The 15,906-nt window shown below is 55.3% G+C and overlaps 3 protein-coding genes across 4 annotated transcripts; 1 reads left to right on the plus strand and 2 right to left on the minus strand.

Moving 5' to 3' along the window:
- Window positions 1–253: 253 nt before the first annotated feature.
- pcna (proliferating cell nuclear antigen) lies at window positions 254–3,108 on the minus strand. Its single transcript, XM_086173819.1, has 6 exons — window positions 2,728–3,108; window positions 1,682–1,779; window positions 1,338–1,405; window positions 1,062–1,256; window positions 789–912; window positions 254–623 (listed from the first exon to the last, which is right to left on the minus strand). The coding sequence occupies exons 1-6, from the start codon at window positions 2,946–2,948 to the stop codon at window positions 547–549; spliced, it is 783 nt and encodes a 260-aa protein (XP_086029945.1). The 5' UTR covers window positions 2,949–3,108; the 3' UTR covers window positions 254–546.
- Window positions 3,109–4,025: 917 nt separating this feature from the next.
- On the minus strand, window positions 4,026–8,898 carry LOC147218164 (putative aminopeptidase W07G4.4). The gene is made up of 16 exons (XM_086173815.1): window positions 8,744–8,898; window positions 8,227–8,268; window positions 7,928–8,018; window positions 7,681–7,829; window positions 7,471–7,579; window positions 6,886–7,013; window positions 6,698–6,797; window positions 6,555–6,630; window positions 6,387–6,472; window positions 5,758–5,862; window positions 5,599–5,674; window positions 5,367–5,485; window positions 5,197–5,280; window positions 5,049–5,106; window positions 4,429–4,610; window positions 4,026–4,350 (listed from the first exon to the last, which is right to left on the minus strand). Exons 1-16 carry the CDS (start codon window positions 8,752–8,754, stop codon window positions 4,213–4,215), a joined length of 1,554 nt encoding a protein of 517 aa, XP_086029941.1. The 5' UTR covers window positions 8,755–8,898; the 3' UTR covers window positions 4,026–4,212.
- Window positions 8,899–9,820: 922 nt separating this feature from the next.
- On the plus strand, window positions 9,821–15,753 carry fahd2a (fumarylacetoacetate hydrolase domain containing 2A). Of its 2 annotated transcripts, none has more exons than XM_086173817.1 (8): window positions 9,821–9,980; window positions 12,090–12,343; window positions 12,431–12,647; window positions 13,275–13,334; window positions 13,409–13,571; window positions 14,971–15,079; window positions 15,321–15,408; window positions 15,611–15,753. In XM_086173817.1, exons 2-8 carry the CDS (start codon window positions 12,090–12,092, stop codon window positions 15,671–15,673), a joined length of 954 nt encoding a protein of 317 aa, XP_086029943.1. In that variant the 5' UTR covers window positions 9,821–9,980; the 3' UTR covers window positions 15,674–15,753. The 2 variants fall into 2 exon arrangements, with proteins under 2 accessions (XP_086029943.1, XP_086029944.1); XM_086173818.1 differs by lacking the exon at window positions 9,821–9,980 and adding an exon at window positions 10,244–10,718.
- Window positions 15,754–15,906: the final 153 nt, after the last annotated feature.

The raw sequence follows: 15,906 nt of genomic DNA on the forward strand, positions 1-15,906 counted from the left end.
TGACCTTCAGGTCTGGTCACACAGAAACATCTGGCTGCACAGCTTTCCCTCCTCGAAAATGATTGCTCACAAACAGGTACTTAGATATTCACCTGCATCCCGAGGTCCTTCTGGTTACTTCAGATTCCTGGAGGAGCGAAGCCCAGAGGTCTAACGGACCTTCACCCCCTGACAGGAGATACCGGCCAGACGCACCATAAACCTCATCACCAGTTTCAAGAAACGGAAAATCCCCCCAAGAACAGGCTCTGGAGAAAACTTGGATCATTTATTTTGGACTGAGAGTCGGAATACAAAAACAAGCAGCGTTGAGGGACTGCGGAGCCACCAAGTATTTACAAAAGTGTATCTACAAAGGATCTGGATGCTGGAAACCAAAACGGGGCCGAGAGGAGGAAGCGGGACTTGTGACGGCAGATGGAGGGAGCGCCGGCGTGGACAGTCTGGACCCGGCGGACAAACATCAGACTCTCCGGAGCTTCTCTGACCAGCCTGAAGACCAGCTCCTCCACCTCCGCCGTTCTCTCCCTTCCTGGAGGAACTTCGTTAAGAAGTTTCCTCGTCGATCTTTGGCGCCAGGTAGTATTTGACGTGTCCCATGTCCGCAATCTTGTACTCCACCACTGAAAGACAAGAGATCAACAGGTCACCAGGAGGCCTGGAAACTCCTGAGCGCTTCAATCCAGATGATTTCAAACAGATCCTCTTCAGACCCTGGAGGTCGACCTAGAAGGCACCGTGGACTTTCCACTCCTTCAAGGAGAGCGGGTTTAGACGAAGGCTCGTACCCAGGGGGATGTCAGCGGACATGCTGAGGGTGACGGTCTTGGAGAGCGGCGTGGCCTTGGTGAACAGGTTCAGGTAGCTGAGGGCGAAGATCAGCTGGACCGGCTCGTTCATCTCCACGGTCACCTGGAACAGACCGGCAGAGGAGTCAGCAAACCTCACAGGCAGACATTTCAACGGTCAAAATATTTCCCCGTTTTTACTTTTTAAGTACTAGCTAGCGACGGCCAGCTGTGAAAGCGTCGGGTTTCGGGTCGGAGACCGGAGACACTCACCGCTTCCTCCTCCTTGTCAACGTTGCTGGTCTGGGACAGCTTGATGTTTCCGGTTCCCAGCTCCCCCGAGGCGGAGAACTTGACCCCGTCTTTGGCGCAGGAGATCATGACGGCGTCGCCGAACTGAGAAAGGTCGCGGCAGATGCGGGCAAACTCCCCTGAGGGCATCTTCACCACGCAGCTGTACTCCTGCTCCTGCAAAGGTGGAGCGGGAGAAGGTCAGGAACACCCTGCTACATGTTAGACACGCAGGACGGGAGGTGATCGGCTGCTTACTGGAATCCCCAGCTGCTCCACATCCAGGTCCATCAAGTTCATCTCGTAATCTGAGACTTTCTCTTGTTCTACAGGAGAAAGCAATGTTAAATCTCAAAATCTTTGTACTTAAGACACTTTATAGCCTTGACTTGTTACTTTGACACTTTATAGTTTTATTTGTGTTACTTTTTCTCCCCCCTTTTTTATACTGTTTATACAATTTTCTACTATTATTTATTATGGTTATGTTGTACTTGAAATCTTGTACAACAATTTCCTTCAGGATAAATGAAGTTGTTCTCATTCTTATAACAGAGCTTGGTTTCCTGACGCAAAGTTCTGCTTCAAACCATCAAACTCACCGAGGGACTCGAACAGGAGGGCCAGTGTGTCGGCGTCGTCCTCCGCCCGCAGGGTGATGATGTCCTCGTTTCCAGCACACTTCAGGATTTTGGACATGCTGGACAAAGAATCAAAGAATAGTGGTTAGAAACATTAGGCTGAAAATGAAGGAAGAGAAAATCCTTGTTTCCAGGCACCGTTCTGCTTCTTCAAGTCAAAGGTCTAATAATCAAGGAGATGGAGTAAATTTAGCTTAATGGCTAGATTTACTCCGTGGAGGCTCGCAGATAATCAAATCTAGGTCAAATCGTTTACAAGTACTTATAGAAAAAACATAAATAAAAATATCACATTTCAAAAGGGAATTAAAACTCATCATGAAAAAATGGTGATATTATAAGTTTCTAGAATCAATTCTATTGTGGAGAGTGACTGATCGATCGATCGATCGATCCATCCGTCGGAATACTTGGATTACTCCAAGTAACGCAGCGTCAAATCAAAGCGAACTGCGGTCGTTAAACTGGTAAAGTTAACGGGTTTGAGTCAACTGCGTCCGGCGGAAACCGCGAGAAGGGAGGCGGAACCGGAAATGGATATTCCCGGGTTTAAGTCAGATTCCCGCCAACTCCGCCGGCAGCGAATTTGGCGCTCAAGTGACGTCACCGCCCCTGCCAAAGCGCGCCACACGGGCCACTTCGACAAAATCGCGCATTTGTGGTTTGAGGAGCGAAACTTTGTCCGGAACACGAAACACGCCGGGAAAAGCTCGGCGGTGGAGCCGCCGCCCCGCCGGGGACAAGCCCGGGCAGCTCCGCCAAGATGGCGGCGCTCTTTGAGGGCCCACAACCGCGAACACTCTCCGAGGCAGGCGGACCGCCCGGTTCCAGACCGTTAAACAATGACCCACCACAGGAGGCCCAACTTTATCTACTTTCACGTCACTTTAGTTGATAGTTTAACGTCAAATCGGACGAAAGCTGCCCGTCCGGCTAAGCTAGCAGCGAGCGGCTTCACAAGCTAACCCGCCAGAAGAAACCCGCTCAGTGTGTGTGTGTGGGCACACCTGCCGAGGTTGACCCCCATGGCGAGGTTCCTGTCACAGCGGTACGAGTCGAAGCCGTCGCTGCGGAGGGTGAGCTGGACCAGGGAGACGTGAGAGGAGTCCATGCTCTGCAGCGAGATGCCCGACGAGCTGACGTCCCAGCAGGCTTCCGTGATCAGGTCCTTCAGAGCCTCCAGCACCTTCTTCAGGATGGAGCCCTGCGCCAGGCGAGCCTCGAACATGCTGCCGTCTACGGTTCGACGTGAAGCGCGGAAGAAAAACAAACGGCGGTCAGGTCTGAGCGCAGCTCCCAGGAGGCGGCGGGCTTTGTGTCGGCTGCCGGCGGGTGGACGGACACCTGCTCCTCCTGCGGACTGAGACGTTTGAGCCGTTAGCGCGCCAACATCACATTATAATGACTCCGTGTCTTGACGTCACTTCCTTTGTGGCGTCACTTCCCGCTTTCAGCCAATAGAACCGTCGAACCAGGTCGGCCATGTTGAAGAGGTCCAAAAAGTAGCAGTTATAAAAGACGTGAAAAACAACAAGTCGTCGGAGTTCAGCTTCTTGCAGCGAATACACAACTTTGGCAGGAACATATTACATCCAATGAAGCATTACCGCTTCCAGGTTTCTCACCTCATGGTGTCGAGTACTTTCTCCAAACCTTCACTGTCTTTTTCTTTTAAATGTAAAGGTATCACCCTGACCCTTTTATTGATTTGATATTCCTCCGCATCCTCTCCCTCCCTCCATCCATCCATCAACCTCCTCCCCCTCTAACTTCAGGATCCTTTGTCCGTTTTTGCGGCCTTTGCCACGGGACCCGACTTTATTGTCCCGGTGTGTTCAGATTTCAGTCGGGTAAAACGTCACAACGGTCGGGAACTGATCAAGCAATTCTGTCTCCATGACGTCCAGCATCTGCTGCCCCTCTGATGGACACGTTTCTGAGGCTCTCCGTCCCTGGCGCCAGAATGCGAACGTCAACTCATCAGAATCCACCCGAACCAAAGTTCGCCCTCCCTGATTTCATTTAGATCTCTGCCAGGTAAAAATACTTCTGTCTGCCGTCTTCTCCACCGACCACGGGACATCCGAGGTTGCCTCAGGCTGTCAGACCTTCGCTTGCCACTGTGAGATCCAGGAGGAAGTTTAAGAACTTCCACCAGCCTTCTCGCTCCGGCAGCTGACCTTCAGTGTATTTCGGACAGGAGGAGGTCCTTGGATTCTGTGAATATTCATCTTCCAAACGGCCAAAATAAATATACATTTCTGAATGGTTGTCACCTGCAAACCCAAGAACAAGAACCATAGAGGAGAAGAGCAACTGCTGAAGCTTTATTGATGTGTGATCTGCCAGCCTCCGTGCAGCTTCCAGCCGAGGCTCCTGGCGTGAGCGGCTGGACGGGACCATCGAACAAAACACACCTCCGGCAACACGCCAGCGATTTTGCGTGGATTCAGCTGCTCGAACGGCTCATGCCGTGACAGGCGAGCATCCGCTCAAAGGCTACCGGAGAGGATGTAATTGGTTGCCATGGCGACGATGGGGGCTCCCGTCGGCACGCCGGGGAAAGGGCCGCTGGAGCCGGCGATGTCGATGTGGGAGTACGGCAGGGGAGCGGACGAGTCCACGCCGTGCTGGAACGCAAGCGGGGAAAAATCGGTCAGGGGATCCATTCTGGTCAAAATGCATGAGAACGATCGCCGTCTGACAACCTTGTGAAGCCCAGAGGCCATGATGAGGAACGCCGCCGGGGTTTGGTGTCCGCGAGGGGTCGCAGAGGACGGCAGGTTGTTGCACTGCAGGATGTCCTCGTACTCGGATTTACCCTTGTGGAACTCGTAGTCCTCCCTCCTGATGGTGGACACCTCGAACAGGTCGCCCAGAGCCTCCCCCGCTGCAAACATCCGGGACGCCGTTAGCACGGGAAAACACATCGGCTAGAATAGAATATCTGATGAAACCTACGGAAAATGCATATTCAAGACAACTTACTTCAAAATAAAAATGGGTTGGGTGGCTCTCTATCGCCCCCTGTGGTCATTAGTGGAAATGCACACAAACTCCAAATGCAGTACTTTAGTCGATCTAAAGTGTGTCTGTGTGTGTGTGTTGAATCATTTAACATAAATGAATACGAAAGGACCTGAAAATTGTCAAAATCAGTGAAGCGCAATTAGAATATTTTCCCGACAGCGTTCACGCCGTCTGGGCTCCCGTGGAGTAAATCTTTAACCCCCGTCTTCGACCTCGAACTTTGAGCCGCAGGTTTGTGGAAACTCCTTGAGCTCGGCGGCTTGAGGGGAGATTGTTAAAGACAGAGGAATCTAGTCACCTTTCTGCCACTGAGCGGCGTTCCCGTTGCGACGAGCGGGTCCGTTGTCCATGATGATCTGCAGAAGCAGAGTCAGATATCAGAGGTGAACACGGCGGACGTCCGGCGTCCGCTGAGCGCCGGGCGCAGCGTGCAGAGCGAGACTCACAGAGTACTCTGGTCCCATGGCTCTGATGGCGTGGCCGGTCAGAGTAGCGATGGTGAAGAGCTGAGGGGCGACCTCGCCCAGGGCCTGGGGAGAGCCGGTGCACGGCGGGTCCGTCAGCGCCGGGGCCGCTAAGGTCCGGCCGGGAGAGACCCGGGCGGCGGAGCACTGACCTTCTCCTTCATCTCGCAGAGAATGTCCACCATCACCATGCGTCCTTCGGCGTCGGTGTTCCCGACCCGGACCCGGCGACCGGCCCTGGACACCACCAGCTCGTCGGCCACGTAGCAGTCTGAGCGAGCGCGACACAAAGTCAGGTGAGGCTGGAGGTTCTGACCCGTGAAACCTCTACGCACTTTGCCGCTTCATTCCGATCGTCAGTCGCGTCTTCGCCGTGATCCTCACCTGCTCCCACGCTGTTCCTCACCATGGCCATGGCGCCGACCACCTTCAGATTTTTGGGCTTCAGTTTGGCCACGACCTGAGGGGCAGAGCGGAGGACCAGAGCCCAGCGTGAGCGTGGCTTCCGCCGACTCCCGGCCTCGCTTCTTCACGGTTCCTTACCTGGAAGAAGCCGGCGACGGCGGCGGCTCCACATTTGTCGCGGTGCATCCCGGCCATGAACCCCCCCGCCTTGATGTCGGCTCCGCCCGTGTCGTAGGTGATGCCCTGGAAATGCAGAGCAGCGGTCGGCGACGCCGACGAAGGTCAACGTCTGCTGAGACCTTCGCAACGGGTCGCCGGGTCGGAAGGGAGGCTCCACGTAAACTTTGCAAGCTCATAAATAGCCCCGAAAGACGGAGATGTTTTGAAGCTCGCCGAGACCCTTTCATTCGACCTGGACACACAGGACGTGGACGACCTTTACATGATCGGAGACGTATTTCGATACTAAGCGGAGGGGTTTGGGCAGTTTTGGCAGAACTGCTCTATTGGCAGTTCACTCCGTGGCCACTGGAGGGCGCCGCGGGCCGGCGGAGGGTCACCTGTGAACGGAGGCTCCGCAGAGAACATCGAGATACCAGGAAAGCCCATTCTGAAAAAGGTGTGTCTCGGCGCATCGTGACCACGAAAGGTCTTCACTTTAGAATCGGCCTGGAACCTCTCCCTGGCGAACATCTGCCTCATCCTCAGACCTCCCGGAGGTCTGGATCAAGTCTGATGTTGTGATCCGGGAGACGTAGCCGGCTGACCTTCCCCACCAACATCAGCGTCTTCTGGACGGGCCCTTCTCCGCAGTACTCCAGCTTCACGACTCTGGCCTGGTGGCGAGGGACGCCTGCCAGAAGAAGGAAGGGGAGGCACTTTGTGAGGAAACCATCAGGAAGAACCTCCGACGTGAACGGCGGGTCATCTCGTACTGTTAGCGCAGCGGTTTACGGCAGCCAGGCAGGGATACTCCTTCTCCAGGACCTTGGGGTCGCTCAGCACCTCCACCTGAGGAGATGCACATGTAAACACTGCGCTCAGTAAACACTGAGGAGCGCACGGTTCCTCCTCTCACCTTCACAACGCTGTCCTTGAAGAGCTCCTGGACGTACTCGGCCACGCGAGGAGCCGCCATGCGTTCGGGATCGGAGCCGCCGATGTCGCGGCAGGCCAGCCTGTGGAGGAGACGGGGAGAAGATGAGGAGAGGATGGTTAGAAGACGGTTAGAAGACGAGGATGGCGGGGAGACGACGCGGAACCTACCTTCCACTCTCCAGGGCGTCGGCCAGCTCCACCAGCCTGGACCCCTGGTCCTCCTTGGCCACCCACAGCCCCAGAACACACACCTTGTAGTCGGAGCTCTTGATGTTGAACTCTCGGACCTCCAGGGGCTTCGGGGGAACCAGAGAAGACGTGAGCTGACGTTTACCGACGCACAGAGACAATTCTTTTCAAATCTGGCCGTGAGCGAAGGGAAACACCACCGTGGGTTCAGGAGCCCGTTTCCATGGAGACCAATCACATGTGACGCACACGCACACACACACACACACACACACACACACACACACACACACACACGCACACACACACACACACACAGAGTGTCGGGGTCAGGACGGAAACGTGCACGTTCCTGACGTGAACCGACCTTCAGACAGACTCGTATTTGCACACACAGATGTTCAACTGCTCCTCTGAACCAGAGGAAAGTTCCAGTACATCTCTGGTGTTTGTCCACGTGACCTGCAGGTTCTAGGAGGTTCTAGGAGGTTGTCCCTGGAGACGGAACACCTGCAGGCGACTTGGAGACGGGAGCAAAGTGTCTGCAGGTCTGGAGCAGCTCACCATGTAGAGGGCGTGGAGGGCGCCCAGGACGGCCACCAGCGTGCAGTTCTGGTAGTCCTGGTGTTCGGGGCAGGCCAGCAGGGGGCGCTGCATGCCGGCCTTCAAGGCCCTGCAAGGACACGTAGATGAGTTCTCTATTCTCCAAAGACCTGGACCTGGACCTTCTGGTCCCTCTGGACCCTCCAGAGCCGCGGCCGTGCTCCCGCTGACCGTTTGATGCCGTTGACGGCGGCGTCGCTGAAGCGCCGGACGTCGTCGTAGTCGCGGTTCACGGGGCCGGTGGGGGCGAACACCAGCCGGTTACCGGGGAGACCAGGGACCTTCAGGACGACCACGTCCTCGCCCATGCTGCTGTCCACCTGAACACACACACACACACAATGGAAGCAGTCGTGATGCTCACACTCGAGGAGGTTCGGGAGGCGGGAGCAGTTAGACGTCCCGGCGGTGGACTCACATGGCGGTACTCCTGCAGCGAGGCCTTCAGGCAGTCCAGCTCCGGAGGAAGGCCCTCCTGGCTCTGAGTCACCAGGACCACGCCGTCGAAGCTGAGGGAGGAAGACACGAGAAGATCGGAGGAGCTGCGGCGCACGGTCGCTCTCGACGCAGGACCCGCGGCCCGCATTCATCCGGAGCGCCGGGGGCCCTGATTGGACGAGAGGGCTTCACCCCGGACCAATCGCAGGCCCACTTACTGACGCTCAGCCCAAGAGTCTCACGTGGGACGGCCGACGCAAACCTTCTTAAGATCCTCACCTTTGTTTCTTGATGTCTGTGGTCCATTCGAGGGGCTGGACGCTGCAGAGAACACACACACACACACACACACACACACACACACACACACACACACACACACACACACACAGTCATTTATTTCTTCAGGATCGAGCAGCGTCAGCAGACATGATGATAAGAGGAGGTCAAAGTGTCTCCAGGCTCCTGTCGGCGGGTTCAGGGCCTGGAGGATCTGCACAGGCTTGGAGGAGGACATTAAGGAAGTCTTGTTGGACTGAGCAGAAGACAGCGGCCTTCCCGTGGACAACTTGAAGCCCGGCAGAAATGGACTTGAATGCAGAAGTTGGAGAGTTAGTGTGGAGAAGGAGAAGGAAGGAGAAGGAAGGAGAAGGAAGGAGAAGCGGACTCAGATCGAAAGTGAAGACGAAGCGAAACTGAACCAAAAGCGGCCAACAAGACTCCCGCTGGTGTCCAGGAGTCCACGGGTGGACCTTCTGAAGGGTCGAGCCGCGTTCCGCGCGTCGGAGCTTCTCACCTGGTGCACATGATGGTGGTCTCGATGGTTTCCGGTGTTCTCCGGTGCTTTCCGGTGGTCTCCGGTCCTCTTCCTCGCGGAGTCAAAGGAGAAAGAGACGTCTCTGTCGCGGCTGCCGGCGTCCGCTTTGCGCCTGCGCGGCCGGTCACGTGTTGGGGAGGCGTTCGCGGACCCCGCCCCGCGTCGTAAAAGCAACAACCGGCCGCTCTGACGTCGTGACGGGCGGCCAGGCGTGGGCGCCTCCCGGGCTCTGGAGAGAAAAAAAACATTATTTAACGTCCAATCCGCTCGCTGCACTTCGCGAAGGAGATTCTACACCGATGTAGATTCGAAGGATCCGATGTAGATCCGAAGGAGATTCTACACCGGCGTGAAGAATGTTGTATTTCAACATTTCCGCGGGTGGTGATGCAGGTCAAGGAGTCAAATCTCATCAGTACGGACTCTTTTAAAGTCCCACGGACTTACAAACACGCCGACTGAGATATACTCACAATAAACTCCACGCATAATAATGTCATGTTCAAATTCGCGCGGGAACACATCACATGATGGCAAAAGTACACCCAACTTTGTATTTTTCCACTAACACCCCCAATGCACTAGCGATGACGTATCCCGAAGGCCCAGTCTAAGACACAGCCTGGTAACTGGCTGCCATCTTCTAAAAATTATGAAAAACAACTCCATATTGGGAAGTAACCTTGACCGTTGAGATAGTGGTATAAATCACTGCCACTCCCTGAGATCCGGGCCGAAACCTCTGCACATCTGCTCATCTGCACATCCGACTGGACGCGCCTCAGCGGACGTCTAGAGAGGGTGAACCATCCCCTCGGGGTGACATTCATTTCGGCCCGGGAATTCTCCTAAGTGTATTTCTTGACCTCTAATGAACCACTCATTGCTTAAACAGTTCCTGACAGCTCTGATGTTTTTCTTGGATCACATCTGAACACACCGGTACAACAAAGTCCGGTCCCGTGGCGGAGGCCGCAAAAACGGACAGTCACGTCGCGTCAGTGAAGTACCACGTCTGACCGCTCTGGAAAAGTCCTATCAGAGTGCGAGTATTGAATTTCCCACCGTCCGTGAAGCGGCCTTCCCCCGTGGCCTGCCGGGAGTTGGAGTTCCAAACCCGCGTCGGGACCCAGAGACGCGGCGACGGGAGGATTTCGGGGTTTTTCTGCCGCCTCGTCTCTCAGGAGAAGAACACCTCGGTCACCGCGGCTCGCCGGTAAGGCTCCTGCCGCCGGGACTACGGAGGCTAACGGGTCGCGGCGGAAACTAGCTGCGGGCGTTAGTCGGCGCAAAGGTCAGCGGACCCGGCGCCGCCTTCACGGAAAACCCTTCTCACAATGAACTCGACGCATAATAATGTCACCGTCGCGTTAATGAAGTCCTAAGTCTGACCGCTTCTGGAGCTCTGAGCTCTGAAGCCCCGGAGCTCGGCTTCAGGTGGTCTTCAGGTGGTCTTCAGGTGGTCTTCAGGCGGGCTTCAGGTGGTCTTCAGGCGGGCTTCAGGTGGTCTTCAGGCGGGCTTCAGGTGGTCTTCAGGTGGTCTTCAGGCGGGCTTCAGGTGGTCTTCAGGCGGGCTTCGGCGTCCTGCTGCAGGAACATCGGCTCTGCCGGAGCAGCGCTGTTTTTGCTTTTATTCACAAATCTATATACACAACCAATCTGTGTAGCCTGGCAGCCCGAGAAAGTAAAACTCAAATAGTGTAGCGAGGGTATGTATATAATGGTATAGTTTTGGGGTGCGGTGAATGTTTTTCCTGGAATGGAGCGGGAACAGCGAGTTATATCGCAGGCTCGTGTGGCAAACGACAGCGGGATACCGATGACGTCATGCGACGCGTCTGGCAAGGATGTAAACAAAGATGGCGGCGCCCTGGACCGAAAGCACCGGGGGAGATGAAGATCCCTAAATACTTTGGGAAGTCGGCCGGGATGCTTTCCGCGCTCAGTTGGAAGTGTAAGCTGGTTGAAATGGCTGGGCTGATGAACAAAAACCTCTCCAGCTCATCTTTTGTCCGACGGACGATGCTTTGTCTTGCCTGCTGCTTTTGGACCCGAGTGAGATCTGGTTCATGCCCCAGGATGAGGTCCCGTGCACTACCGGTTCAGCACGGCCGTGTCCCGAATGACTGCGGGGACAGAGGGCAGGACTCGGTAGTGGTGGGAAGAACTTCTGCCATATTCCCATTTGGATCCAAATGGGATCCAAATGGTTTCCAGCGGGGGAGCCGATGCAGCGGGCGGGGGGTGGATGTCACCGGGCCACTGCCGTCCACAAAGAGAGGCGCTATATTGCAGCGGAGGATTTCACAAAATGGCCCCAGGCCCAGGCGCTGCCTGATCAGGAAGCAGACACAATAGTAGATGCACTGCTTGGGGGGATGTTTAGTCGGCTAGGGGTCCCAGAATCCATCCATGGGGACCGGGGCAGAAATTTTGAGTCCAAAGAGTTTGCCACAACGTCTCGCTTGGGCATCACAAAGACCTGCACAACACCACTCCACCCCCAGAGCGATGGACCGGTGGAGAGCTTCAATGGTACTCTGGGTCCTCTTGGTCCTCCGCATGCTCTTCTCATGTCTGGCAGGGATTTGAGAGCACCAGCGGAGTCGGCCTTTGGAAGACCTTATTCAGAATTGACTCGAGGCCCTGCTGCAGAGCCAAAGAGCAGCTGCAAAACACTTGCTGGGAGAGCCTGACACATTGTGTTAATGTGTGCCTGACACACTGTGTTAATGTGTGTCTTACACATTGTGCGGCACGTTCACGGCCAGCAGGTTATTTGTGTTTCCGGTTTAACCCGTCATCACCACTGCCAGCTGGCCGGGATCAGACCTTCGGGATTCGGCACCTGGTCAGATGATCCTCAGGTGGATCTCCCGGCCGAAGGACAGGCAGGACGCAGGAGTTCTGGCGCAGCCGTCTTCCACCGGTCGGTGCAGAAGATCGGCTCCACGGCGTCATTGGAAGCTCTGCTCCAGCCCGCTGGCCCGGGGCTCCAAAGCCGGGCCCATCCTGGTTCCACCTACAGCTCCGGTTATTTGCCGAGTGGCGAAACATCTGCCGTGATGTACTTCTTTTCCTTTGAAAAGAAAAAAAAAGCCCCCATTGACCAACCTCTTCACGTCCAGGAGACGCTGCTTCTGTCAAACACCAGCGTGGAGCTCATGGTTTGCAGGCCTTCAAACCAAAGAGTGGGGACGTCCTCTGCAGGCAGATGATAAACAGTGACATGATTCAGAGGGAGAAGTTCCTCTGCAGCGCGAGTTCATTTTCAAACACGATGATCCATAGACGGCGCCTCTTCTTGTTTCTCCTCCGTCACCAGATGAGAGTCTCTCTGCGGTCCTTCGGCGTGGCAGGGAGTTTGCTCTCAGGAGACCTGCAGCGCAGAGGGCTTCGCGGCGCCGCCATGCGCCTGGTGCAGTTCCGTCGTCATGGCGACCAAGACGGCGTCAGAGTGGGAGCGGAGCAGGGGGAGGGGCTCGGCGTGGTGGACCTGAAGGCCTTCGACGGCTCCATGCCGTCCACCATGCAGGAGCTGCTGGAGCTGGGGGACGAAGGGCTGGAGCGCGCACAGCGGTACATTAAGAGACACACACACACACACACACACACACACGTGTATCCAGCCCTGTAATGGTCTTTCTTTGCTCCCGTCCCCTCCAGAGCCCTGGCCTCGGGTCAGTGTGTGCTGCCGCGCTCACAGGTCAGCCTGCTGGCCCCCGTCTTGAACCCCAGTAAGGTGGTGTGTGTCGGGATGAACTACCGGGATCACTGCCTGGAGCAGAACGCTCCCGTCCCCAAGGAACCCATCATCTTCAGCAAGTTCCCCAGCGCCATCACAGGCCCGTACGACGACATCGTCCTCCCGGCCGAGAGCCAGGTGAGCCGAAGGAGCTCCGGGAGCTCCGGGTTTGTCCACTCAGGTGATTTCACTCCAAACGGACACACTGGAGCCGGTCCACGCCGGCGCCTCCACGCTTGGAACCTGGACTCACAGTTAACCTTGTTCTCGAAGCAAAGCGTCCTCCGAGCAGCCGCGGCAGGTCTGAAGGCATCCCTGAAGGTCCAAGCTGGCTTCTTGTCCAACTCTTGATCTCCTCCTCTCTCCACGGGGTTCACTGGGGTTTGTCTTGATGTTCCCTTTTCCCCCCAAACCACATGGAACAGGTGTTTCTGTGGCGCAGACACAGCGCCGGAGGTCAGCTTGGTCTCACCGTTGAGGCTTCTCATTCTGTGGCTCTTCCGTGTTTGTAAAGACAGACGAAATCAAATGAAGATGTTCCCAGATGTTCCCAGATGTTCCCCCCGCAGCAGCCGCTGTCCACAGAGTATCTTCTCGCCCGTAGACTTTCGGCACATGGCCAGTCTCCTCAGGCGCTGCAGAGGCGACGTGTGTGTGTGTGTGTGTGTGTGTGTGTGTGTGTGTGTGTGTGTGTGTGTGTGTGTGTGTGTGTGTGTGTCTAACCAATGAGGACGGCGCTCTCTGACCGCCTCCGTCTGCTTGAAGGAGGTGGACTGGGAGGTGGAGCTGGCCTTTGTGATTGGACGGCGAGGGAAGAACATCAAGGTGATGGTCGAGCCGTCAACCGTCGCCCCGAAGGCCTGTTCAGGCGGGGAATCACCGGCTGTGGTGTCCTCCAGGAGGAGGAGGCTCTCTCTTACGTGGCCGGCTTCACCGTGGCCAACGACGTCAGCGCCCGCGACTGGCAGATGAGGCGCAACGGGAGGCAGTGGCTGCTGGGAAAGACGTTCGACAGCTTCTGTCCTCTCGGCCCGGCGTTAGTCACCGGAGACGGCGTGAGAGGTGAGAGTGGACGAGCGGCGCGGCGGGAGCCACGGCTTAGCCGCTTACGTTGACGTGTTCTCGACAGCAGCTTCCCCCGTCTCTAGGAGCTCCGGGACGCCGCGGTTCGCTGATATTAAGTTGCGGCAAACATTCAGGAAGTGAAAAGATGTAGATGTCAATCGGGCTCAAATAATGTGCATCTTTTAAAATTTCCCTTTGGAGCCGCTCAGGCAGAGCTGCAGCCACAGAAGATCCCCTTGGAGATCCAGTGCAACTGTAACGGTCCTTTTCTTTCCAAACCTGCTCCTCCTCATAGAGACTCCGTAAACCCTCGAGGGTCCAGGGGTGATTTGGAAACCAGTGGGCTTTGAGGTCCTACTGTTTCTATTTGCTGGTATTTGTAGTCCTGAGGCATGACTGAGGACTACAAATAGACCCTTACCACGTTCACTGAGTTCTGGAACCAGTCATCGGTCAGATTCAGACGGGGATCTTCCAGAGGAGCACGTCTCCATTACGATGCTGGCAACAGAACATCTAGATCCTAGACCAGGGGCGGGCAAACTTTTTGGGTCGGGGCTGCAGTGACTTGTAAAATTAGATCACCATAAGATACGATACATATCAGAAAAAACACATTTGTTAACAGAACATATCAGACTCGTCTGACATTTGCTTTGAAAATAAAACCGGCTTGGTTTTGAAGGCTCTGACGGTTGCTTGCATTTCATGCACAAACCGTTTTTTCCCTCGAAGCTTCACGTCCAGCTCGTTCGTGTGTGTCAGTTTGTCTTCAGTAAAGGTTAAATCACAAAGCCTATCTGTGTCCTTCAGCTTAGGAAAATTCTCAAGTAGCTCAAAAGAAGGACATGATCTCCTGTTCATTGATCCAATCATTCAGTCGTTCAGGTCAAGTATGAATCCTGTACCGATCTTTGGTGGGCCGGATGAAAAAGACCCTCAGCAGCGGTTTGCCCACCCCTGTCCCAGACGCTCATCCTGGTCTGCTAACCATTGCAGTCCGAGCTAAAGGAGCATCCGAGCCTTGACAGGTGAACATGAAAGTTAACGGAGGGGTCCTGGATCCCCCGCAGGATCCTACCACCGCTACCATCCGCTGTGTCAGAGGTGATGGTTCGGTCCTCATCCTGACACCCAGGGGTCAATCTGTGCAGGAGATCTTGCTCTGCGGGACATCCAGGGAGTTATTCCCTCAGTGTTGTCAATATAAATCACGGGTAGCCCTCTCTGCTTCCCATTCGTTCATCCGGCACTTCGGTTTTGTCCTTGGAATACCTCCACTTTTACGGAGATGTCAAATATTCAGCAGGTGTTTCCGTGTTTAAATGTTCCTCTCGATCCCGTGGAGTTCAAACCAGGAGTCTCAGCATTTGTGTGTGTGTGATTCCATGTGCAGACCCTCACAACCTGGGCATCCGTTGCCTGGTGAACGGCGAAGCAGTGCAGAGCAGCAACACCAGTCAGATGATCTTCAGGACGGAGGCGCTCGTCGCCTGGGTCTCAAAGTAGGTTCTGGTCTCGGTCCGGCTTCAAAGTGACATCGTGCCTGAAAGCAAAGCTAGCGAAGTAGCTTCCAGCTGCAACGAACAGCTACGCTCGCGGCCGACTGCGGATAAAGTTTCTGCAAAAATCAAGGAAAAGGCCAAAGCGTGATCCGGATATTCCCGTTCTGCGTGCGGGAGCCTGCGGAGGGTCGAAGGTCACGACCTGACAAAAACATGCCCTTTGTTTGTTTGTTTTACTGAGGTTCGTCACGCTGAGCCCCGGAGACGTGTTCCTGACGGGAACCCCTCCCGGCGTGGGCGTGTTCCGGAAGCCGCCCGTCTTCCTGAAGGTAAGCCGTTATATAACAAAATGAAAATAGAAAAACATCTTGAAGTGGTATTGTAAAAACCAAGATTCAGCTTCACTTAGTTCAAAGCCTTTGCAGAACAAAATCAATGAGCTCCCGGGTTGAGTCAGCAAGGATTTTGGTACTTTTAACCGCGGGCGGATCGATCTCCGAGGAGAAAAACTGATTCGCGGCTGTCTTTCAGAGGGGAGACCTGGTGGAGAGCCAAATCGACCAGCTGGGCGCCATCATCAACAGAGTGGTCTGACCTGCCGCCACTTCACCTCACAAATGTGTTGGTCACAGGGAGGGAGGGGGTGGAGGGACATTAAAATGATCATTTCCTTCGATGCTCTTCAGAAGTTAATGCTTAATGACCGCTTCACCGCACGGAGACACTTTGGAGACTTGGAGAACAGCGGCGCCGAGTCTTCACCCACCAGTGCGTCCACTTAGGAGCTTCCCCAGATCCGAGCCGTGGCCCGGTGGATGTTCGGCTTT

This window comes from Fistularia commersonii, chromosome 26 (assembly GCF_037954325.1).
Source record: "Fistularia commersonii isolate RoL2024-O1a breed Wild chromosome 26, RoL_Fcom_v1.0, whole genome shotgun sequence".
NCBI classification, from domain to species: Eukaryota; Metazoa; Chordata; class Actinopteri; order Syngnathiformes; family Fistulariidae; genus Fistularia; species Fistularia commersonii.